This window comes from Pecten maximus, chromosome 1 (genome assembly GCF_902652985.1).
Source record: "Pecten maximus chromosome 1, xPecMax1.1, whole genome shotgun sequence".
Classification (NCBI taxonomy): domain Eukaryota; kingdom Metazoa; phylum Mollusca; class Bivalvia; order Pectinida; family Pectinidae; genus Pecten; species Pecten maximus.
In genome coordinates this window covers 3506832-3527875 of record NC_047015.1, presented here as the reverse complement: position 1 = coordinate 3527875, position 21044 = coordinate 3506832, and the positions used below count along the sequence as shown (strand labels likewise).

Sequence of the window (21044 nt, the reverse complement as noted above, 5' to 3'; positions counted from 1 at the left end):
AGTGGTAATTCTAGTGGTATGATCTTGACAGTGGTACTTCTAGTGGTAGGATCTTGACAGTGGTAATTCCAGTGGTAGGATCTTGACAGTGGTAACTCCAGTGGTAGGATCTTGACAGTGGTAACTCCAGTGGTAGGATCTTGACCGTGGTAATTCCAGTGGCAGGATCTTGACCGTGGTAATTCCAGTGGTAGGATCTTGACAGTGGTAATTCCAGTGGTATGATCTTGACAGTGGTACTTCTAGTGGTAGGATCTTGACAGTGGTAATTCCAGTGGTAGGATCTTGACCGTGGTAATTCCAGTGGTAGGATCTTGACAGTGGTAACTCCAGTGATAGGTTACGTCATCGAACGGTCGCTTGTTCAAATCCCTACACGGTCATTGTGCTTCATCCTTCAACAAGACACGCTGGTATGTTCCAGACGACTCAGCTATAAAGACATACGTGATAGAGCAGTGTAAGAGTCGGACATACTATCATTTTTAAAGGATCTGCCCCATGTGGACTTTGGCACTTGTTCACAATCTGAGAAATGTCCAAATCCTCATCCCATAACCAGATATACAACTGATGGTTATGGTAGGGTTAATAACAGGGATGGCCATGCGCCAGTTTCATCCCGTGATCACCTTCAGTTCTACCAGGAATGACCTCAGGGTGGCTTCCGCCTTTAGATAATTACCGTGAAATAACCATCCCCTTACCATACGTGTATATACTAGAGATTTTAGATTAAAGTCAATAATGCTATCGGAATAGAGGAATGGGTACATTGTAGGTCAGACATCGCCACATGGAACACCCAGATCCCCTCCCCCGACCCAGATCATAATAGGATGATGTTTGGAATTTCTACTAAACCGTATACACAATGGATGTAAGGAGGAGAATACAAATTTCTCTTTTACGATAGCATGATGCCATAATGACTTCCACACATCCAGGAAATTGATATAGGCCCTATGTGTGTCTTGTTATGAGTGCAGTTGCACTTCTCTTATATCAGGACTGGGAAATTGCTTTCGTCTAATAATTTGAAAATTATATAAGAATATGCAGTAATGCATCTGTTCATCTGACACATATTACATAATGTTGTGATTGACAGATATAAAACGTATCAGACATGTCTCTGTTAGACACTACTAATATTGAACGTATCAGACATGTCTCTGTTAGACACTACTAATATAGAACGTATCAGACATGTCTTTGTTAGACACTGCTAATATAGAACGTGTCAGACATGTCTTTGTTAGACACTGCTAATATTGAACGTATCAGACATGTCTTTGTTAGACACTGCTAATATAGAACGTGTCAGACATGTCTTTGTTAGACACTGCTAATATAGAACGTATCAGACATGTCTTTGTTAGACACTGCTAATATACAACGTGTCAAACATGTCTCTGTTAGACACTGCTAATATAGAACGTGTCAGACATGTCTTTGTTAGACACTGCTAATATAGAACTTATCAGACATGTCTTTGTTAGACACTGCTAATATAGAACGTGTCAGACACGTCTTTGTTAAACACTGCTAATATAGAACGTGTCAGACATGTCTTTGTTAAACACTGCTAATATACGTGTCAGACATGTCTTTGTTAGACACTGCTAATATAGAACGTGTCAGACATGTCTTTGTTAAACACTGCTAATATACGTGTCAGACATGTCTTTGTTAGACACTGCTAATATAGAACGTGTCAGACATGTCTTTGTTAGACACTGCTAATATAGAACGTGTCAGACATGTCTCTGTTATACACTGTTAATATAGAACGTGTCAGACATGTCTTTGTTAGACACTGTTAATATAGAACGTGTCAGACACGTCTTTGTTAAACACTGCTAATATAGAACGTGTCAGACATGTCTTTGTTAGACACTGCTAATATAGAACGTGTCAGACATGTCTTTGTTAGATACTGCTAATATACGTGTCAGACATGTCTTTGTTAGACACTGTTAATATAGAACGTGTCAGACATGTCTCTGTTATACACTGTTAATATAGAACGTGTCAGACATGTCTTTGTTAGACACTGTTAATATAGAACGTGTCAGACACGTCTTTGTTAAACACTGCTAATATAGAACGTGTCAGACATGTCTTTGTTAGACACTGCTAATATAGAACGTGTCAGACATGTCTTTGTTAGATACTGCTAATATACGTGTCAGACATGTCTTTGTTATACACTGCTAATATAGAACTTATCAGACATGTCTCGGTTAGACACTGCTAATATAGAACGTATCAGACATGTCTTTGTTATACACTGCTAATATAGAACGTATCAGACATGTCTCTGTTATACACTGCTAATATAGAACTTATCAGACATGTCTCTGTTAGACACTGCTAATATAGAACGTATCAGACATGTCTCTGTTATACACTGCTAATATAGAACGTATCAGACATGTCTTTGTTAGACACTGTTAATATAGAACGTATCAGACATGTCTTTGTTAGACACTGTTAATATACAACATGTCAGACATGTCTTTGTTAGACACTGCTAATATAGAACTTATCAGACATGTCTCTGTTAGACACTGCTAATATAGAACGTATCAGACATGTCTTTGTTATACACTGCTAATATAGAACGTGTCAGACATGTCTTTGTTAGATACTGCTAATATAGAACGTGTCAGACATGTCTTTGTTAGATACTGCTAATATACGTGTCAGACATGTCTCTGTTAGACACTGCTAATATAGAACGTGTTAGACATGTCTTTGTTAAACACTGTTAATATAGAACGTGTCAGACATGTCTTTGTTAGACACTGCTAATATAGAACGTGTCAGACATGTCTTTGTTAGACACTACTAATATTGAACGTGTCAGACATGTCTTTGTTAGACACTGCTAATATAGAACGTGTCAGACATGTCTTTGTTAGACACTGTTAATATAGAACGTGTCAGACATGTCTTTGTTAGACACTGCTAATATAGAACTTATCAGACATGTCTTTGTTAGACACTGCTAATATAGAACTTATCAGACATGTCTTTGTTAGACACTGTTAATATAGAACGTGTCAGACATGTCTTTGTTAGACACTGTTAATATAGAACGTGTCAGACATGTCTCTGTTATACACTGCTAATATAGAACGTATCAGACATGTCTCTGTTATACACTGCTAATATAGAACGTGTCAGACATGTCTTTGTTATACACTGCTAATATAGAACGTGTCAGACATGTCTTTGTTATACACTGCTAATATAGAACGTATCAGACATGTCTCTGTTATACACTGCTAATATAGAACGTGTCAGACATGTCTTTGTTAGACACTGCTAATATAGAACTTATCAGACATGTCTCTGTTAGACACTGCTAATATAGAACGTATCAGACATGTCTCTGTTATACACTGCTAATATAGAACGTATCAGACATGTCTTTGTTATACACTGCTAATATAGAACGTGTCAGACATGTCTTTGTTATACACTGCTAATATAGAACGTATCAGACATGTCTTTGTTATACACTGCTAATATAGAACGTATCAGACATGTCTTTGTTATACACTGCTAATATAGAACGTGTCAGACATGTCTCTGTTAGACACTGTTAATATACAACGTGTCAGACATGTCTTTGTTAGACACTGCTAATATACAACGTATCAGACATGTCTTTGTTAAACACTGCTAATATAGAACTTATCAGACATGTCTCTGTTAGACACTGTTAATATACAACATGTCAGACATGTCTTTGTTAGACACTACTAATATAGAACGTGTCAGACATGTCTTTGTTAGACACTGTTAATATACAACATGTCAGACATGTCTTTGTTAGACACTACTAATATAGAACGTGTCAGACATGTCTTTGTTAGACACTGTTAATATAGAACTTATCAGACATGTCTCTGTTAGACACTGCTAATATTGAACGTGTCAGACACGTCTTTGTTAGACACTGCTAAAATTGAACGTGTCAGACATGTCTTTGTTAGACACTGCTAATATAGAACGTGTCAGACATGTCTCTGTTAAACACTGTTAATATAGAACGTGTCAGACATGTCTTTGTTAGACACTGCTAATATAGAACTTATCAGACATGTCTTTGTTAGACACTGCTAATATAGAACTTATCAGACATGTCTTTGTTAGACACTACTAATATAGAACTTATCAGACATGTCTTTGTTAGACACTGCTAATATCTAACGTATCAGACATGTCTCTGTTAGACACTGCTGATATTGAACGCTCTGTAGGTAGGGCGTAAGAATTCTACCTGCTGCCCCCATGTATGATCTTAGGAAGGAACTAAATATGGGATCTTGTCTTTCCTTCTCTTCCTGTAAAACTTGTTTCTCCCTAACGTTTCATATGAAACGCCTTACATTTGACCTTTAATTGAGTGTTAGCAACTCTGAAGAAGGCTTTTGGTTCTGTCCCTTGGCCGAGACATACCAAAGTCTATATAACTGGTAGCTACTGCTTCTACGTAACTCTCATCATTTAAGGAGTGGGACGACTTGTTTGTCAGTTGTCAGGATAATATGGCCAGGTAAGGTATCCTGCTGGTTGTCTTCGATAGTTTTCCTCAAAGAGGTAGCACTATAAAGTCGGCATCAGTTCCACACTATCACAAGGAGACAAGCACGAACATACTGCAGTCTCCCAAAACACACATACATTGTATACATGCATATCGAACACTTGGGAGGCCGTCTTTAAAGTATCTTAGCTGTTGATAACATGTTAAACAATGTAAACCAAACCTTTGGATGAAAAATAACATTATCTGATAACAATATTTGCAGCATTTTTCAGTATTCCTCAAGTTCTTTGTGTTATGGTCAGATGTGTGTGGTGCTATGTTTTGGTTGATTATAGCTAGGGATATCGGCTGGTAGAGTGCTGTAGACCGTGCTAGATGGACAGATTTTGACGTGTAATTGGCACTTTATCCATCGTAACCTTGACAGGCTAGTATTGATCAGGAGGTACAAAGTTGACTCACAAAGTCGTCGTGGATTCGGTAAGCTATAAAAAAACAACAAATTATTGCAATGTTATGGGTGTTATATTATTTGTTGTCAGGATTAAGTATCAATAGAATTCATTAAAACAGGTTAGAAGATTCCAAGATTTGTAATGATAGAAAGTCCAAGATTTGTAATGATAGAAAGTCCAAGATTTGTAATGATAGAAAGTCAATGATTTGTAATGATAGAAAGTCCATGTTTTGTAATGATAGAAAGTCCAAGATTTGTAATGATAGAAAGTCCAAGATTTGTAATGATAGAAAGTCCATGTTTTGTAATGATAGAAAGTCCATGATTTGTAATGATAGAAAGTCCAAGATTTGTAATGATAGAAAGTCCATGTTTTGTAATGATTTGCATTCTTTTCCTGTGGTAAGACAAGTAACATCAAATCACTAGATCAGTAACGTTACTAACTGTCAAGTTTATGTAAAGAATTCACACTTCAAGGGTTCAAGCACGGCTGGCATGTGAAAGATACTGGTTCTTAGAACCTTTGAATCAATTGTTATATAACGGAACCAAAGCTCCCCTTAGAGTTTACGGTCAATGCCCGAAATAAGACAGTGTATATCTTTATCGGCAGACTTACTGTATTTAAGCTTTGCTATAATACATTGTTTGCAGCTGGATGTCAAATGTAATATAACGAGTGATGTTGCTCATATTGGTTCTGAGGGGTCCGAAATGGGTAAATCTTCTTCAAACAGCTACCATGTAGCCAAGCAGATTAGGATCTCCAGATATTTTGTTCTATAAATGACTTCTTCAAAACGAACTGTAACGTGACATAAAGGCAATGAATGCCTGAGATAAATTACTTACTGAATTTCTCCAAGATCCTCCAAGGTCACACGGATAAAATACTAAGTGACTTCACGGATACTAACTGGCTTTATCAAAGGCCACTCGGGTAAAATATTAACTGACTTTCTCCAAGGTCACACTGATAAAATACTTAGTGACTTTCTCCAAAGTCACACGGATAAAATATTAACTGGCTTTCTCCAAGGTCACACGGATAAAATATTGACTGACTTTCTCCAAGGTCACACGGATAAAATATTAACTGGCTTTCTCCAAGGTCACACGGATAAAATACTAAGTGACTTCACGGATACTAACTGGCTTTCTCAAAGGCCACTAGGGTAAAACACTAACTGACTTTCTCCAAAGTCACACGGATAAAATACTGACTGACTTTCTCCAAGGTCACACGGATAAAATATTAACTGGCTTTCTCCAAAGTCACACGGATAAAATACTAACTGACTTTCTCAAAGGCCACTAGGGTAAAACACTAACTCACTTTCTCCAAAGTCACACGGATAAAATATTAACTGACTTTCTCCAAGGTCACACTGATAAAATACTTAGTGACTTTCTCCAAGGTCACACGGATAAAATATTAACTGGCTTTCTCAAAGTCACACGGATAAAATACTAACTGACTTTCTCAAAGGCCACTAGGGTAAAACACTAACTGACTTTCTCCAAGGTCACACGGATAAAATATTGACTGACCTATGGTACATTTCTTGTTGGTAAATTGTGATGTGTGGTATATGATAATTGTACACCTGTTATCCAGTGGTGGTACTAAGTGGATATTGTAGTATATGGTAATAACATTTTTGTCGCCTGGTATCCAGTGTTGGTATTGAGTGGGTATTGTGATATATGATAATTGTACACCTGTTATCCAGTGGTGGTATTAAGATAGGATTTCGGTATATGAAGTGTACACCTAAATAATAGTGGTGTTGTTACATGTGTCTGGTGATTTCGTTATTGACAGGTAACAAGGAAGCACCCTGCGTTCCTGCAGAAATGACATTGAATATCATAAATTCCACTAAATTACCACTAATAAAAGCTCTCGTTTTCAGGTCGTTACTGCGGTGATCGAATTCCACCAACCCTCATCTCTTCAGACAGTCGCATGTGGCTTGAATACAGGTCTAGCAGAGGTCAAGGATCAGGTTTTAGTGCGCAGTATGAAGGTAATGTCGAAGGTCACAGATTCAGAATATAAATTAAGATATTAATTTTTCGTCGTACGTAATAATACAAGAATAAATGCTGAAATAAATCATAAAACGTTTTAAAATATTAATAAAAACATGTTCATAGATATCTGTCATGAACCTCTTTCAAAATGTGACCATTTTTGTGACTTGAACGTTATGTGTTACACAGTATGCATGTGTTTTATCAGCAGATTCTTTATTGACTACCAGTGGCAGCTCATATGCCAGTTTTTATTTTCGACAGCTATTTGTGGTGGTGAGATCTATAAAGAAAATGGTCAGCTAACCAGTCCAAACTACCCTGACGACTACAAACCAAATAAAGAGTGCATTTGGAAAATCACCGTTGAGGAAGACTACTCGGTCGCACTTAAGTTCCAGTCTTTTGAGGTAGGAGAGCGACATTTTACCTATCGCCAAGGCATGACTAAACTCTGTGGTTTTTTGTTTTGTTTTTTTTGTTTAATTTTTTTTATGTATTAAAGATTCAGATGACTTTCCTGAGTTTGATACGTTGAGGAAGACTTGTCACAATTGGGTGTATTATCAGTAAAGTACTATCATGGAACATGACTGGAACCTTCTTATCAGTAACCATCATATCCTCTCCGGGATCTGTTGTCTCTGTATGGGGCCATTTATCCGGTACTCATCATATCCTCTGCGGGATCGTTTGTCTCATTCTGGAGCCTTTTAATAAGTTATATCATATCCTGTCCGGTATCAGTTATATCATATCCTCTCCAGTATCAGTTGTATCATATCCTCTCCAGTATCAGTTGTATGTATCATATCCTCTCCAGTATTAGTTGTATGTATCATATCCTCTCCAGTATCAGTTGTATGTATCATATCCTCTCCAGGATCAGTTGTATCATATCCTCTCCAGTATCAGTTGTATGTATCATATCCTCTCCAGTATTAGTTGTATGTATCATATCCTCTCCAGTATCAGTTGTATGTATCATATCCTCTCCAGGATCAGTTGTATCATATCCTCTCCAGTATCAGTTGTATGTATCATATCCTCTCCAGTATCAGTTATATGTATCATATCCTCTCCAGGATCAGCTGTATCATATCCTCTCCAGTATCAGTTGTATGTATCATATCCTCTCCAGTATCAGTTGTATGTATCATATCCTCTCCAGTATCAGTTGTATGTATCATATCCTCTCCAGGATCAGTTGTATCATATCCTCTCCAGTATCAGTTGTATGTATCATATCCACTCCAGGATCAGTTATATCATATCCTCTCCAGTATCAGGTGTATCATATCCTCTCCAGTATCAGTTGTATGTATCATATCCTCTCCAGTATTAGTTGTATGTATCATATCCTCTCCAGTATCAGTTGTATGTATCATATCCTCTCCAGGATCAGTTATATCATATCCACTCCAGTATCAGTTATATCATATCCTCTCCAGTATCAGGTGTATCATATCCTCTCCAGTATCAGTTGTATGTATCATATCCTCTCCAGTATCAGTTGTATGTATCATATCCTCTCCAGTATCAGTTGTATGTATCATATCCTCTCCAGTATCATTTGTATCATATCCTCTTCGGGATCAGTTGTATGTATCATATCCTCTCTGGGATCAGTTGTATGTATCATATCCTCTCCAGTATCAGTTGTATGTATCATATCCTCTCCGGGATCAGTTGTATGTATCATATCCTCTCCAGTATCAGTTGTATGTATCATATCCTCTCCAGTATCATTTGTATCATATCCTCTCCAGTATCAGTTGTATATATCATATCCTCTCCAGTATCAGTTGTATGTATCATATCCACTCCAGGATCAGTTATATCATATCCTCTCCAGTATCAGGTGTATCATATCCTCTCCAGTATCAGTTGTATGTATCATATCCTCTCCAGTATCAGTTGTATGTATCATATCCTCTCCAGGATCAGTTGTATCATATCCTCTCCAGTATCAGTTGTATCATATCCTCGCCAGTATCGGTTGTATGTATCATATCCTCCCCAGGATCAGTTATATCATATCCTCTCCAGTATCAGTTGTATGTATCATATCCTCTCCAGTATCAGTTGTATGTATCATATCCTCTCCAGGATCAGTTGTATGTATCATATCCTCTCCAGTATCAGTTGTATGTATCATATCCTCTCCAGGATCAGTTGTATCATATCCTCTCCAGTATCAGTTGTATGTATCATATCCTCCCCAGGATCAGTTATATCATATCCTCTCCAGTATCAGTTGTATGTATCATATCCTCTCCAGTATCAGTTGTATGTATCATATCCTCTCCAGGATCAGTTGTATCATATCCTCTCCAGGATCAGTTGTATCATATCCTCTCCAGTATCAGTTGTATGTATCATATCCTCTTCAGTATCAGTTGTATGTATCATATCCTCTCCAGGATCAGTTGTATCATATCCTCGCCAGTATCAGTTGTATGTATCATATCCTCCCCAGGATCAGTTATATCATATCCTCTCCAGGATCAGTTGTATCATATCCTTGCCAGTATCAGTTATATGTATTATATCCTCTCCAGGATCAGTTGTATCATATCCTCCCCAGGATCAGTTATATCATATCCTCTCCAGGATCAGTTGTATCATATCCTCCCCAGGATCAGTTATATCATATCCTCTCCAGGATCAGTTGTATCATATCCTCTCCAGTATCAGTTGTATGTATCATATCCTCTCCAGGATCAGTTGTATCATATCCTCTCCAGTATCAGTTATATCATATCCTCGCCAGGATCAGTTGTATCATATCCTCTCCAGTATCAGTTGTATGTATCATATCCTCTCCAGTATCAGTTGTATGTATCATATCCTCGCCAGGATCAGTTGTATCATATCCTCTCCAGGATCAGTTGTATCATATCCTCTCCAGTATCAGTTATATCATATCCTCGCCAGGATCAGTTGTATCATATCCTCTCCAGGATCGGTTGTCTTGGACTTTGATTTGACTACTTTCCTTTAAAATTCTAGAGGGTATCTAGAAAGTGTACCTACCGAGTTCCGAAACTCTTCTGTAAATATTATGAAAGAAATGTAAAGCTGGCTGTTTTCCAGATAGTAGCTGCTATTTAATTATTTCACTATTAGAGAAGAAATTATGTTTGTGGCAGGCAGGTGCATGAACATGTCTGTGATCCTAATAGACCACACCTGATCTACAGGTAATTGCGTTCTACGATATGGCTGTAGGTAATTACCTACACACCAACAGGTATAACACTTACGTCAATCTCTTTGACAGCATAAACAAGCAAGAAATTTAGATGTCTGTGCCAACAACATCAATGTATTAAACACACATCCTGATCATGGACTCCTCGCTATTTCAATCCTTCTTACTTAGTCTATTAAACTAAATTAAGTGACATTTTTCCAAAACGTGAGAAGTGGACATATAATAGAGTCAAGGTTGTCCAGATATGTGTGAAAGTATTTAACACTGCCTTCTGTTTATGCATTTTTGTCTAAAATTTATAAGTTTCGATCAAGTATTATAAATACTCGATACTTGTTAAAATGGGGTTTAGGATAAATGTGTGAAAGTTATTATAGCGTATTTTTGTCGTAACAGATTGAAAACCATGACAATTACGGCAGTACCTACCTTGAGATAAAGGATGGCCACGAGTATTATAGATCGACTATTTTTCTGTTGTAACAGGTTAAGAACCATGACAATTGCGTCTATGACTACCTTGAAATAAATGATGGCCACGAGTTATACAGATTGACTATTTTTCTGTTGAAACAGATTGAGAACCATGACAATTGCGTCTATGACTACCTTGAGATACGGGACGGTCACGAGGACACCTCTCCTCTGATTGGTCGGTTCTGTGGCTATAAAATTCCGGAAGATATCAAATCTACCGGGAATAAGTTATATGTGAAGTTTGTATCGGACGGATCTGTACAAAAGGCGGGGTTCGCAGCTTCATTTGTAAAGGGTAAGTTGTACCTCTCTATTACATATATAATAAACCGACAAGTGAGAACAGGAGCATATGTTGATAAAAGGAGTTTTTCATCGCAAAGTGTGATTTGTGATAGAGTTTACGTAATCCAAAGGTTTCTGATGTTTCATCGGCCTTTTAGATATCTGATATAGGCCGACTGACATCATTAAATAACACACATATAACGATACATCGATCATTTGTCGACATACCTGACCGGGCATACATGTCTGTTTACATTTCCAAACAGTTCGCAGCCATATTTGTATTGACCGCGTTCATGTGACCTGGCGTTTCCTGTGAGACTTTGATCATGTGATTCACATTACAAATATGGCCGCTAAATGATATGAAACTTTGAGTTCGATTAGGAAATGAGCAAAAATATCCTAATTATATGTTTTGACATGTATACCGGTATGGTCAGGTGTATGTCAGGTTGATATATGTGTTTTCTATTCATGCAACGTTATTGAATAATAGAACGCATACGATGAAGTGGCGAACTGAGGGTGGGTCAAGGGAGGGTCAAGGAAGGGTCAAGGGCGGATCAAGGGAGGGTCCCCCCTCCGGTCACCCTCCATCCGACTTGAGGGCGGGTCCCCCTCCCTTCGACCTGAGGGCGGGTCAAGGGCAGGTCCCCCCTCCTATTTTTCACTGTGGCAGGAGCTCTGATGTTAGTCGGCCATGTAAGATTTTCTAAAAGGACGATAAAACACCTGGAACCTTTGAATTAGGGTGAACGGTTATCTTAATTGATTTGTACTACTAGTACTTGGCATGCTACGATTATCACACACGACAATATATGCGTATCACAGTATATGACAAGTGACATTTTTAGGGATGATGACACGTGACTTATAATATTACAGAATACGATGAATGTGCGACCGACTTCCACGGCTGTGACCACATCTGTGTCAACACACTCGGCAACTTTAAGTGTGAATGTAAAATTGGGTATGAGCTCCACTCCGACGGCAAGAAGTGTGAAGGTAAAATATAGAAATATAAATGAAGACATTTTAAATGTATCTGTTCAAAGACGCCTCAGTGATAATCGTCATTTCAGATAAATAATAACTTCGCTTTATATGTTATCACAAGGTATCTGGGTATATGTATGCCTACATCAAAAGTGTAAACATGTATGTCATAAACCTGGTTATATCAGAATTGTGAACATTAATGTCATAAAACTGGTTATATCAAAAATTTTAACATTTATGTCATAAAACTGGTTATATCTATAATAACATTTAGAAGAGAGGTTAGTATTTTAGTTATTCTTACCAGATGCGTGTGGAGGTTACATAGACCTGGCAAATGGTACAATTCAGAGCCCTTCCTTCCCTGACCTCTATCCCCCCAATAAGATGTGTGTTTGGGAGATCGTAGCTCCAGACCAGTACAGAATCACACTCAACTTCACACATTTTGACATGGAGGGCAACAATGTGAGTACAGTTTCTTCTCTTTTTCGTATAACTTACACTTACAGTTTTAAACATTGTGATTTAGCATTCATGACGCCAGCCTATAAATCATGACATCACCTTATATTAGTAAACTAATAGTACAAAGTCGTTTCAGGACTGATAGGCATTTTGCCCATGTTCAGCTGAATGAAACACAGTCAAAATGGAATATTGTATATGATGTATATAATAGTTAATACGATACGTACCGACACAAGGAGTAATGGACTTATGTGTTTATGTGACAGCAAGATTGTGAGTACGATTCGGTGAGGGTGAGCAGTGGAGTAGGAACTGAAGCGGTGGTACATGGCATCTTCTGTGGCTCCAACCTACCAATGCCCATCACTTCCGAGAGCAACACACTCCGAATCGAGTTTAACTCAGATAACTCTGTGCAGAAAACAGGATTTCAAGCTGTTTTCTTTACAGGTAAGGTACTCGTGTTACAGTAGATTCAATTTCAACATTTTTTTTTTTTTCGTTTACGGGTTGTGTCGAAGTTGTCGCCCTTAATATGTTGGTATTATCTTATCTGTATCTTTACTCTCGACAGTTAGTTTTCTTAGCGTGGAGATGTGACAGTAATATATTACATACTATATTCTAAAGCTTATCTATATTAAAGTCGTGTCGATTTAATTGCTGATATATAATAAAATTTAATCGTTGATGTGTTCGCATATCTTCAGTGAAATCCATTGTACACGTCACCCTAATGTATAGATACGTCATCCAGTACCTTATTCACTAAGTCTTTATCAATCCAAAGTTTCCCAACATCGCTGCAAAGTGTCGTTACTGTGACAAACTTTAACAATTACAGACACGTCGTCAATTTTGATTGTTTGGTGGTATCCATGTGTAATGTCATTACATATACAGCGCTTCTTAACGGAGGAAAATAATTACATACATAAATTAACGATCCATTCAGTGATGTTGTTATAGACAACAATGAACATGGTGATGTTTTGTTTGCAGACATGGACGAATGTGCTGTAAACAATGGAGGCTGCCAACACATATGTAAAAATACGGTTGGGAGCTACGAGTGCGCATGTCATAATGGATTCACCCTACATGAAAACAATCATGACTGTAAAGAAGGTAAGGCCGCTGACAGGTAACTGTTCCATGTATCTATACATCCCCTTGGAATGGAGATATGTTGTATTAGTACTGCTTCTTCTAATGATTTCTTTTCCATGCTATAGCTTCTAAAGATATCTTGACCGAACTATATACTTGCTATAACTGTATACTTGCATCATCTGATGTCGATGTTCAGTTTGGTCACTTTAACCTTGACCTCAATGTCAGATAAGTTTTCAATAATGATTTTCAGGGCGATAACGTTTTAACCATCAAAGATATCTTAATGGAAGATGTTGTATACATTTTATTACCCACTGATGAAATCCACTTGGATCATTGGATCATTGCAGCATTGACATAAGGTCAAAGTAAATAAGCACAAGTTTCTTCCGGGACATAACTTCTTGATCATTGAAGATATATTGATAGAAATTACTTGCCTTATGGTTCCTTTCAGCATCCGTGCCCCTTCGCCAAGTCTGGTTGGGTCAGCCAACTTTTCCTCTTCCTTGGGGGTTCCAGCCCAATGCCTGTCAAATGACGTTTGCTGGTGCTTTACGCATTGTGTGGACAATCTATATCAATTTTCTCTTTGTCTTCTCCGACTGGTGTTTGTTTAGTTCTATTTCAAAGGTCCTCATTAGAGATGACCTCTGGCCACCTTATGTTTAGTATATTGGGCAGGCAACTGTTTACTAATATTTGTAGTTTGTTCGTGTCGGTTTTGGTTGTACGCCAAGTTTCAGAGCCGTAAAAAGGACTGATTTGACTTTGGTGTTGAAAATCCTAATCTTGCTGTGAAGAGAGAGGGCTGAAGATCGCCAGATTGGCTGTAGGGTTTTGAAGGCTTATCTTGTTTTGCTGATGCCGCGTTTTATGTCCTCGTCTGCTCCGCCGCCCTTGCTTACGATTCTGCCAATGTGAATTTCTCCACTTCTGTAATATCATCCTGCTGAAGTCGGACTGGGTCTCGCTGTTGGTTAATGCATAAGATCTCTGTCTTTCCAGTGTTGATTCTAAGACCGATCTTCTTGGCTTCTTCTGAGACTCGCTATAGCTTTTCTTGTGCATGTTGTAGTCTGTGGGAGAGGAGGCTAATGTCGTCCGCAAATTCGAGGTCATTGTTTATTGAATATCCTTTGGATTGCGACCTTCTGGCCTGCTGTGGACTGTCGCATAATCTAGTCTACCACCAGTCTATTCCTGGAAGAGGTCGGTCAGCTTTCCCTCGTGTATGGCTTGGCAGGTGGCGTCCTCATACAATTGCTTGAGGATAACGGTGTATTTTTGGGGGAAAGCTGTAGTGCTGCATCAGTTTCCAGATGACCTCCCTGTCCACGCTGTCAAATGCCTTCTGGAAGTCCACGAAAACGGTGTACAAGGGGGTCTGCCACTCGAGGGACTGCTCAATGATGTTTCTCATCTTGGCGATATGGTCCGTACAAGATCTGTCTTGACGGAAGCAAGCCTGTTCGTCTCGCAGGGTCCTGTCTAGAGCGGTCTTGAATCTCTCCAAAATGATTCTCGACAGCACTTTTCCAGGTATGGATAGGAGCATACATGTAATTCTTCTCCTGTTGGTACACATTGATATATCGCCCTTCTTCGGAAGTTTGACAAGGGTGCAACATGTCCGTAAATGTTTGGATAGCTGCCTTCAGGGCTTCTGGTGCAATACCGTCTGATCCTGCTGTCTTACCAAATTTGGGGGACTTGGTTTTTTTTCATTATCTCTTGCTTCGATGGTGGGTTAATGTTGGTTCTAGTAGTTGCCTGACCGGGGTATGTCGGGGTACTGGTGGCGGTGGTCTGTTCAGGATCTCCATAAAATATTCTGCCCATCTTGCTCTTTGTGCTTCTTCTCCTGTGATGCTGTCGCCGTTTTCGTCCCTGACAGGACGAATAGGGTTGCTTATCTTCCCTGATAGTACTCTTGACCTTTCGCATTTTCTGGTATATCAGCAGTTGTATAGCATGATATATCGTGATGAAGTTGGGATGGCACGTATCAAGAGTCCATATCTCATTAACATCCCCATATCTATTGTACTAGGTGGCTGTCAACATACAATCAGTGATCCTCAAGGAGAGATAAGCAGTCCTAATTGGCCGGACTACTACCCGAGCCGAAAGGATTGTGTGTGGCAATTCACCACCACTGAGGGGCATCGGATAAAATTGGTCTTCCAGCACTTTGAATTGGAGCCCCACCAAGAGTGTACATACGACCATATCGAGATATTTGACGGCAAGGACTCCAATGCTCGCAGTCTAGGGCGATTCTGTGGTAGTAGTATCCCTCGGCCAATCAGCTCCAGTAGTAACGTCATGTACATGGTGTTCTACTCTGACGCGTCAGTACAACGTAAAGGTTTCCACGCAATCCACAAGACAGGTATACTGAAAATCCACATGGCTGTATATAAACTGTTAACAGATTTCTTTCTTTATATACGCTTCATACAATCTACCTTAGCATGTTCGGGAAATTCATCGTTTATCAAGGAATTTGAATATGTTCGTGTAATTCTGGTTCCCTTAGGATACGTTCCTACATTAATTAATCATATGAATTTCCAACTTGTAATTTCAACCACACTTGAAGCTATTAAACAGTAGCCACGAGTTATATATTTGCATTTGCTAGTAACGAATGTTGATATCAAGGAAAACAAAGATAAGATGATAGATTTATGTTGTTTCTGTATAGAATGTGGTGGCCACCTAACAGCTAAGGACGGCCAACAGAGGCTGTACTCTCACTCCAAATACGGCGACCAGAACTATGACAACAAGATGGAGTGCGAGTGGGTGATTGAGGCCAAAAGTAACAAGCGTATCAAGTTCTACTTTGTCACGTTTGAAATAGAAGACGAAAGTGAATGCGGGTGAGTTTCCTATATCAAACAGGGAGGTTACAATACGATTCCGTTGTGAATGACAACATTGTAAAATATACCTTCTCTGCAATGGCACAACGAGTGTTCTATTCATTACGATGGGTACATTAGCTCGTATGTGATACTCTGTGATGTGAAGCGTACGTTGTTCATTTTCTTTAAATCATGCAACAAAGTCGGCAAAGTCTACGGCAGAGGTTCAAGACTTAAAATGATGGATGCATAATAGCCTTGCAAAGAAAACTAATGTTTAGCTCTCAAACAACTTTTTGTGGAGTCAAGATATCAACTACAATATACCAATATGTTGTGTGGAATGTGAAACAGAAATGACTGTGACATTGTCTTACATGTGGGTGGGTATGGACCTTATGGGGATATTTTACATGTGTGTGGGTATGAAACTTCTGGGGATGTTTTACATGTGTGTTGGTATGGACCTTATGGGGATATTTTACATGAGGGTGGGTATGGACCTTATGGGGATATTTTACATGAGGGTGGGTATGGACCTTCTGAGCTTGTTGATATGTTTTACATGTAATTTGGTATGGGACTGCGTTGATAAGTTAAAAACCTGTTATCAAACTAAAGTAAGTATCACCTAATATAAAGTCAATGTATATATACAGTATGTGTATTTAGACCTCACCTCACTAGTAGTATAATTATATCAATGTATTTAAATGCATATGCCCATAAACATGTTTGATAATTCGATATAACAATAATTCAGAGACAGAGGAGCTACTCTCCAGCCAAACATTTAATTTTCTTCTGTAAAAATAAGCCTCTGGTCACTAATAGGGTTGATTCAAACTAATTGTATGTTCAATTAGGTTAATGAAACCTATTTTATTATCAGGTACGATAATGTGGAGATTTATGACGGAATGCATGACACCGATCCCTTGGTGGACAGATATTGTGGGAGCAAGGTTTGTATAGGCCTGGTATAAACAGTTAGTGAATACCTAACAGACTGTTAATAACATAGATAAGAACCAGTACGCCAATATATGTAAAGTCAATAAACACGTGTATTAAGTGGAATCCGTACTCAATCTTCTCGGTCTCTATACAGATATGTATGCATCACAAATATAAGATCTGTTATATAATAGGAGGTAAATGCTGATTTCATTTATTTTGTAACATTTTTGTGATATCTAGGTTCCCTCGGAGATCATATCGTCAGGAGAGTATCTACTGATTCGCTTCAAATCTGACGATACCATCAACTGGAAGGGATTCTCTGGTATATATCTCCAGACCAGTCCGGAGGATGAGGGCATAGGAGGGCTGAAACAGCTCCCCATTCTCCGCTAGTCCGGACCAGCCTGCCTTTCTATCCAGGGATTCGTTAAGAGTTCCAACTGATCCGAGCCAGTCCACAGCAGGTTTTAGACAAGGGACACCCACAGCCTCTACCTTCCTTCAGTCACTGGTCTGCTGATGTTCGGGTCACGGTGTAGACTCCTGTCCACATGTTATATGAGAATCTACATAAATGTTGACAGTTTTAAGCAGGTCATTTTGTGAGCATGGTCCAAAGCCGTAGATATAATGTGGAAATATTGTGGGTGATTGAGATTGAAGGGAGAGATTGAGGGCTCTGTGTTAGCTCAGCATCAACACTCTACTTCTCTACCTCGGTGTAACTCGAGCTGAAGAAGTCACATTTCTGTATATTTTGTGTGTCGTAGGGAGAAATGGAAAAGAAAATGCAATAATCAAAACCGTGTATATTGTTGAATGTGACATTGTTCGGAGTTGTACATATTATACATTAGTATCTAAGAGATGGTTGTGTTATGTATAGAGTGTAAGGGTAGCACATTAAAACTAGTGTCATTACATCGTATTTACATTTTCTTGGAGCATATTCATATATACTAATTATTGTACCATGTTAGATGTTAGTGTTAATGTTTTTTTCTTCTGCAATCAAGCTTTATGATTGTTCCTTTTAACAGTTTGTGATGGTGTTAGAACATCTTTCACGTTAATTTGGTTGTTGCTGTTTTAATAAGACCAATCTACCGGTAAATTGCGTTTTTATATTTTCGTGAACACTTTTAAAGTTAATTGTGTTTCCACTCAATCGATAAGTGCAATGCACAACATATAGCGTACAAGATTTAGAGATTTAATATTACAAACTAGACATGCATCGGAGTCCCACACGGTATGTATCCTATTTGTTTTACAAGTTTTTGTTTACAATTCAAAGTTTATCGTTGTAATATTAATCCGTAACTAGCCATGATAGGAACTAACGGGAACAAGACTCAATACTTCGTAGGAGGATATGAAGGGTAGAGAAACTCCATCTGTGGGGTCATACAATGATAAAAAGCCGGTGGTTTTACCAGATAAAAGTTCAAATTAGTTTCCATTGTATGAACCAATAGAGCTCCTCTTCACTGGACTAAAAAACAATTGTTGCTTTTATCCCTATATGGGCGCACATGTAATAGAGGTCGGTATATAACACGATGTTAACTCGACGGCTTTGATAGAAAGTTTGGTACAGTAACAGGTGTTCGTTATCGCTGTTTCTTTGTGTTATATGTCAATTTGGATGTAAGATTAGGCATATCACGAATTATATCATATTCCATGGTCATTAATTTTTCTATGTAATAAGGAAAGATAAAAAATCTTATAACAAATGTTCCTGTTCCACAGAGTCAACATAACAATTAAACATGATGTACAACTTTTGATGTATAACGTAGTGAGTAATGATTATCTGTATTTTAATCCGATTGATATGTACACATGACGTACCAGTAAGTATTAAACGTATGCATGTTGTGAGAGTCAACGTTACCCGTTCACATGTCAAATGCAATATTATCTGTGTATGTGTTGTACACGTCAACATTACATGTGTATGTGTTGTACACGTCAACATTACATGTGTATACTGTACATGTCAACATTACATGTGTATGTGTTGTACATGTCAACATAACGTGTTTGTTGTAGACGTCAACATTACTTGTGTATGTATTGTACACGTCAACATAACATGTGTATGTGTTGTACACGTCAACATTACATGTGTATGTGTTGTACACGTCAACATTACATGTGTATGCTGTACACGTCAACATTACATGTGTATACTGTACACGTCAACATTACATGTGTATACTGTACACGTCAACATTACATGTGTATGTGTTGTACACGTCAACATTACATGTGTATGCTGTACACGTCAACATTACATGTGTATGTGTTGTACACGTCAACATTACATGTGTATGTGTTGAACACGTCAACATTACATGTGTATGCTGTACACGTCAACATTACATGTATATGTTGAACACGTCAACATTACATTTGTATGCTGCAAAAGTAAAAATTACGTGTGACGTATTGTACATTAACATAACTTGACACGCTAAATGTTGTTCGAATGAACATTATACTTTTACATGTTGTAAAATTTAACGTTACATAGATTTGAACCTCATCAAATACCTGTAGCTTTTAGCTATTTCATATTAATATTCATTTAATTTTTTAAATATTGTAAATTATTTTGAGAAATAAATGTCATTTTGAAGAGATTTGATTCCTTCATTGTAACATATGGATTATAGAATCACAGCTTGTCCTGTAATGATGAGAACACATTCAGACTAGAACTAGAGAGATATGTCGTCAGTCTGGCCGTATATATCCCCTACAACATTACACAGACTAGAACTAGAGAGTTCTGTCGTCAGTCTGGCCGTATATATCCCCTACAACACTACACAGACTAGAACTAGAGAGTTCTGTCGTCAGTCTGGCCGTATATATCCCCTACAACACTACAGACTAGAACTAGAGAGTTCTGTCGTCAGTCTGGCCGTATATATCCCCTACAACACTACACAGAGTAGATCTAGAGAGTTCTGTCGTCAGTCTGGCCGTATATATCCCCTACAACACTACACAGACTAGAACTAGAGAGTTCTGTCGTCAGTCTGGCCGTATATATCCCCTACAACACTACAGACTAGAACTAGAGAGTTCTGTCGTCAGTCTGGCCGTATATATCCCCTACAACACTACACAGACTAGAACTAGAGAGTTCTGTCGTCAGTCTGACCGTATATATCCCCTACAATACTACACAGACTAGAACTATTTAGTTATGTCGTCAGTCCGGCCGTATATATCTACAACACACACAACTCCATCAGATTGAATCAAGCTGGTTATATGACGTGCACATGATACGCTTGCTTTAAGGTTAAAGTCAAAACGCCTCAAGTAATCGGAAAGCATGAAAGCGAGTATGCTGGATTACGTAACGAAGAAATGTGCCGTTAGAAATCTTACGTTTTAGTGTGTGACCATTAACCTTAGGGAAACCTTTAGGAGTTATAAACCAAAAGATGGCAGTTATCTGAATTTAGAATTTCTCATATAATAATGGCCTTTTACTGCCCAGGTTCGACTGAAAACGTACCGATCGGACAAACTAATACCGGCAAATGT

At 38.3% G+C, this 21044-nt stretch overlaps 1 protein-coding gene across 1 annotated transcript in view; it reads left to right on the top strand.

The window, feature by feature from the left end:
- Positions 1–20125, top strand: part of LOC117322619 (tolloid-like protein 2) — an 81091-nt gene extending 60966 nt beyond the window's left edge. The window contains exons 8-18 of the mRNA XM_033877561.1: positions 6941–7054; positions 7326–7471; positions 10855–11050; positions 11935–12057; positions 12359–12519; positions 12789–12972; positions 13525–13650; positions 15692–16033; positions 16349–16526; positions 17404–17476; positions 17712–20125. Coding sequence (XP_033733452.1) covers positions 6941–7054; positions 7326–7471; positions 10855–11050; positions 11935–12057; positions 12359–12519; positions 12789–12972; positions 13525–13650; positions 15692–16033; positions 16349–16526; positions 17404–17476; positions 17712–17867 — 1799 coding nt within the window. The 3' untranslated portion in view covers positions 17868–20125. The remainder of the gene's footprint in view (positions 1–6940; positions 7055–7325; positions 7472–10854; positions 11051–11934; positions 12058–12358; positions 12520–12788; positions 12973–13524; positions 13651–15691; positions 16034–16348; positions 16527–17403; positions 17477–17711) is intronic.
- Positions 20126–21044: the final 919 nt, after the last annotated feature.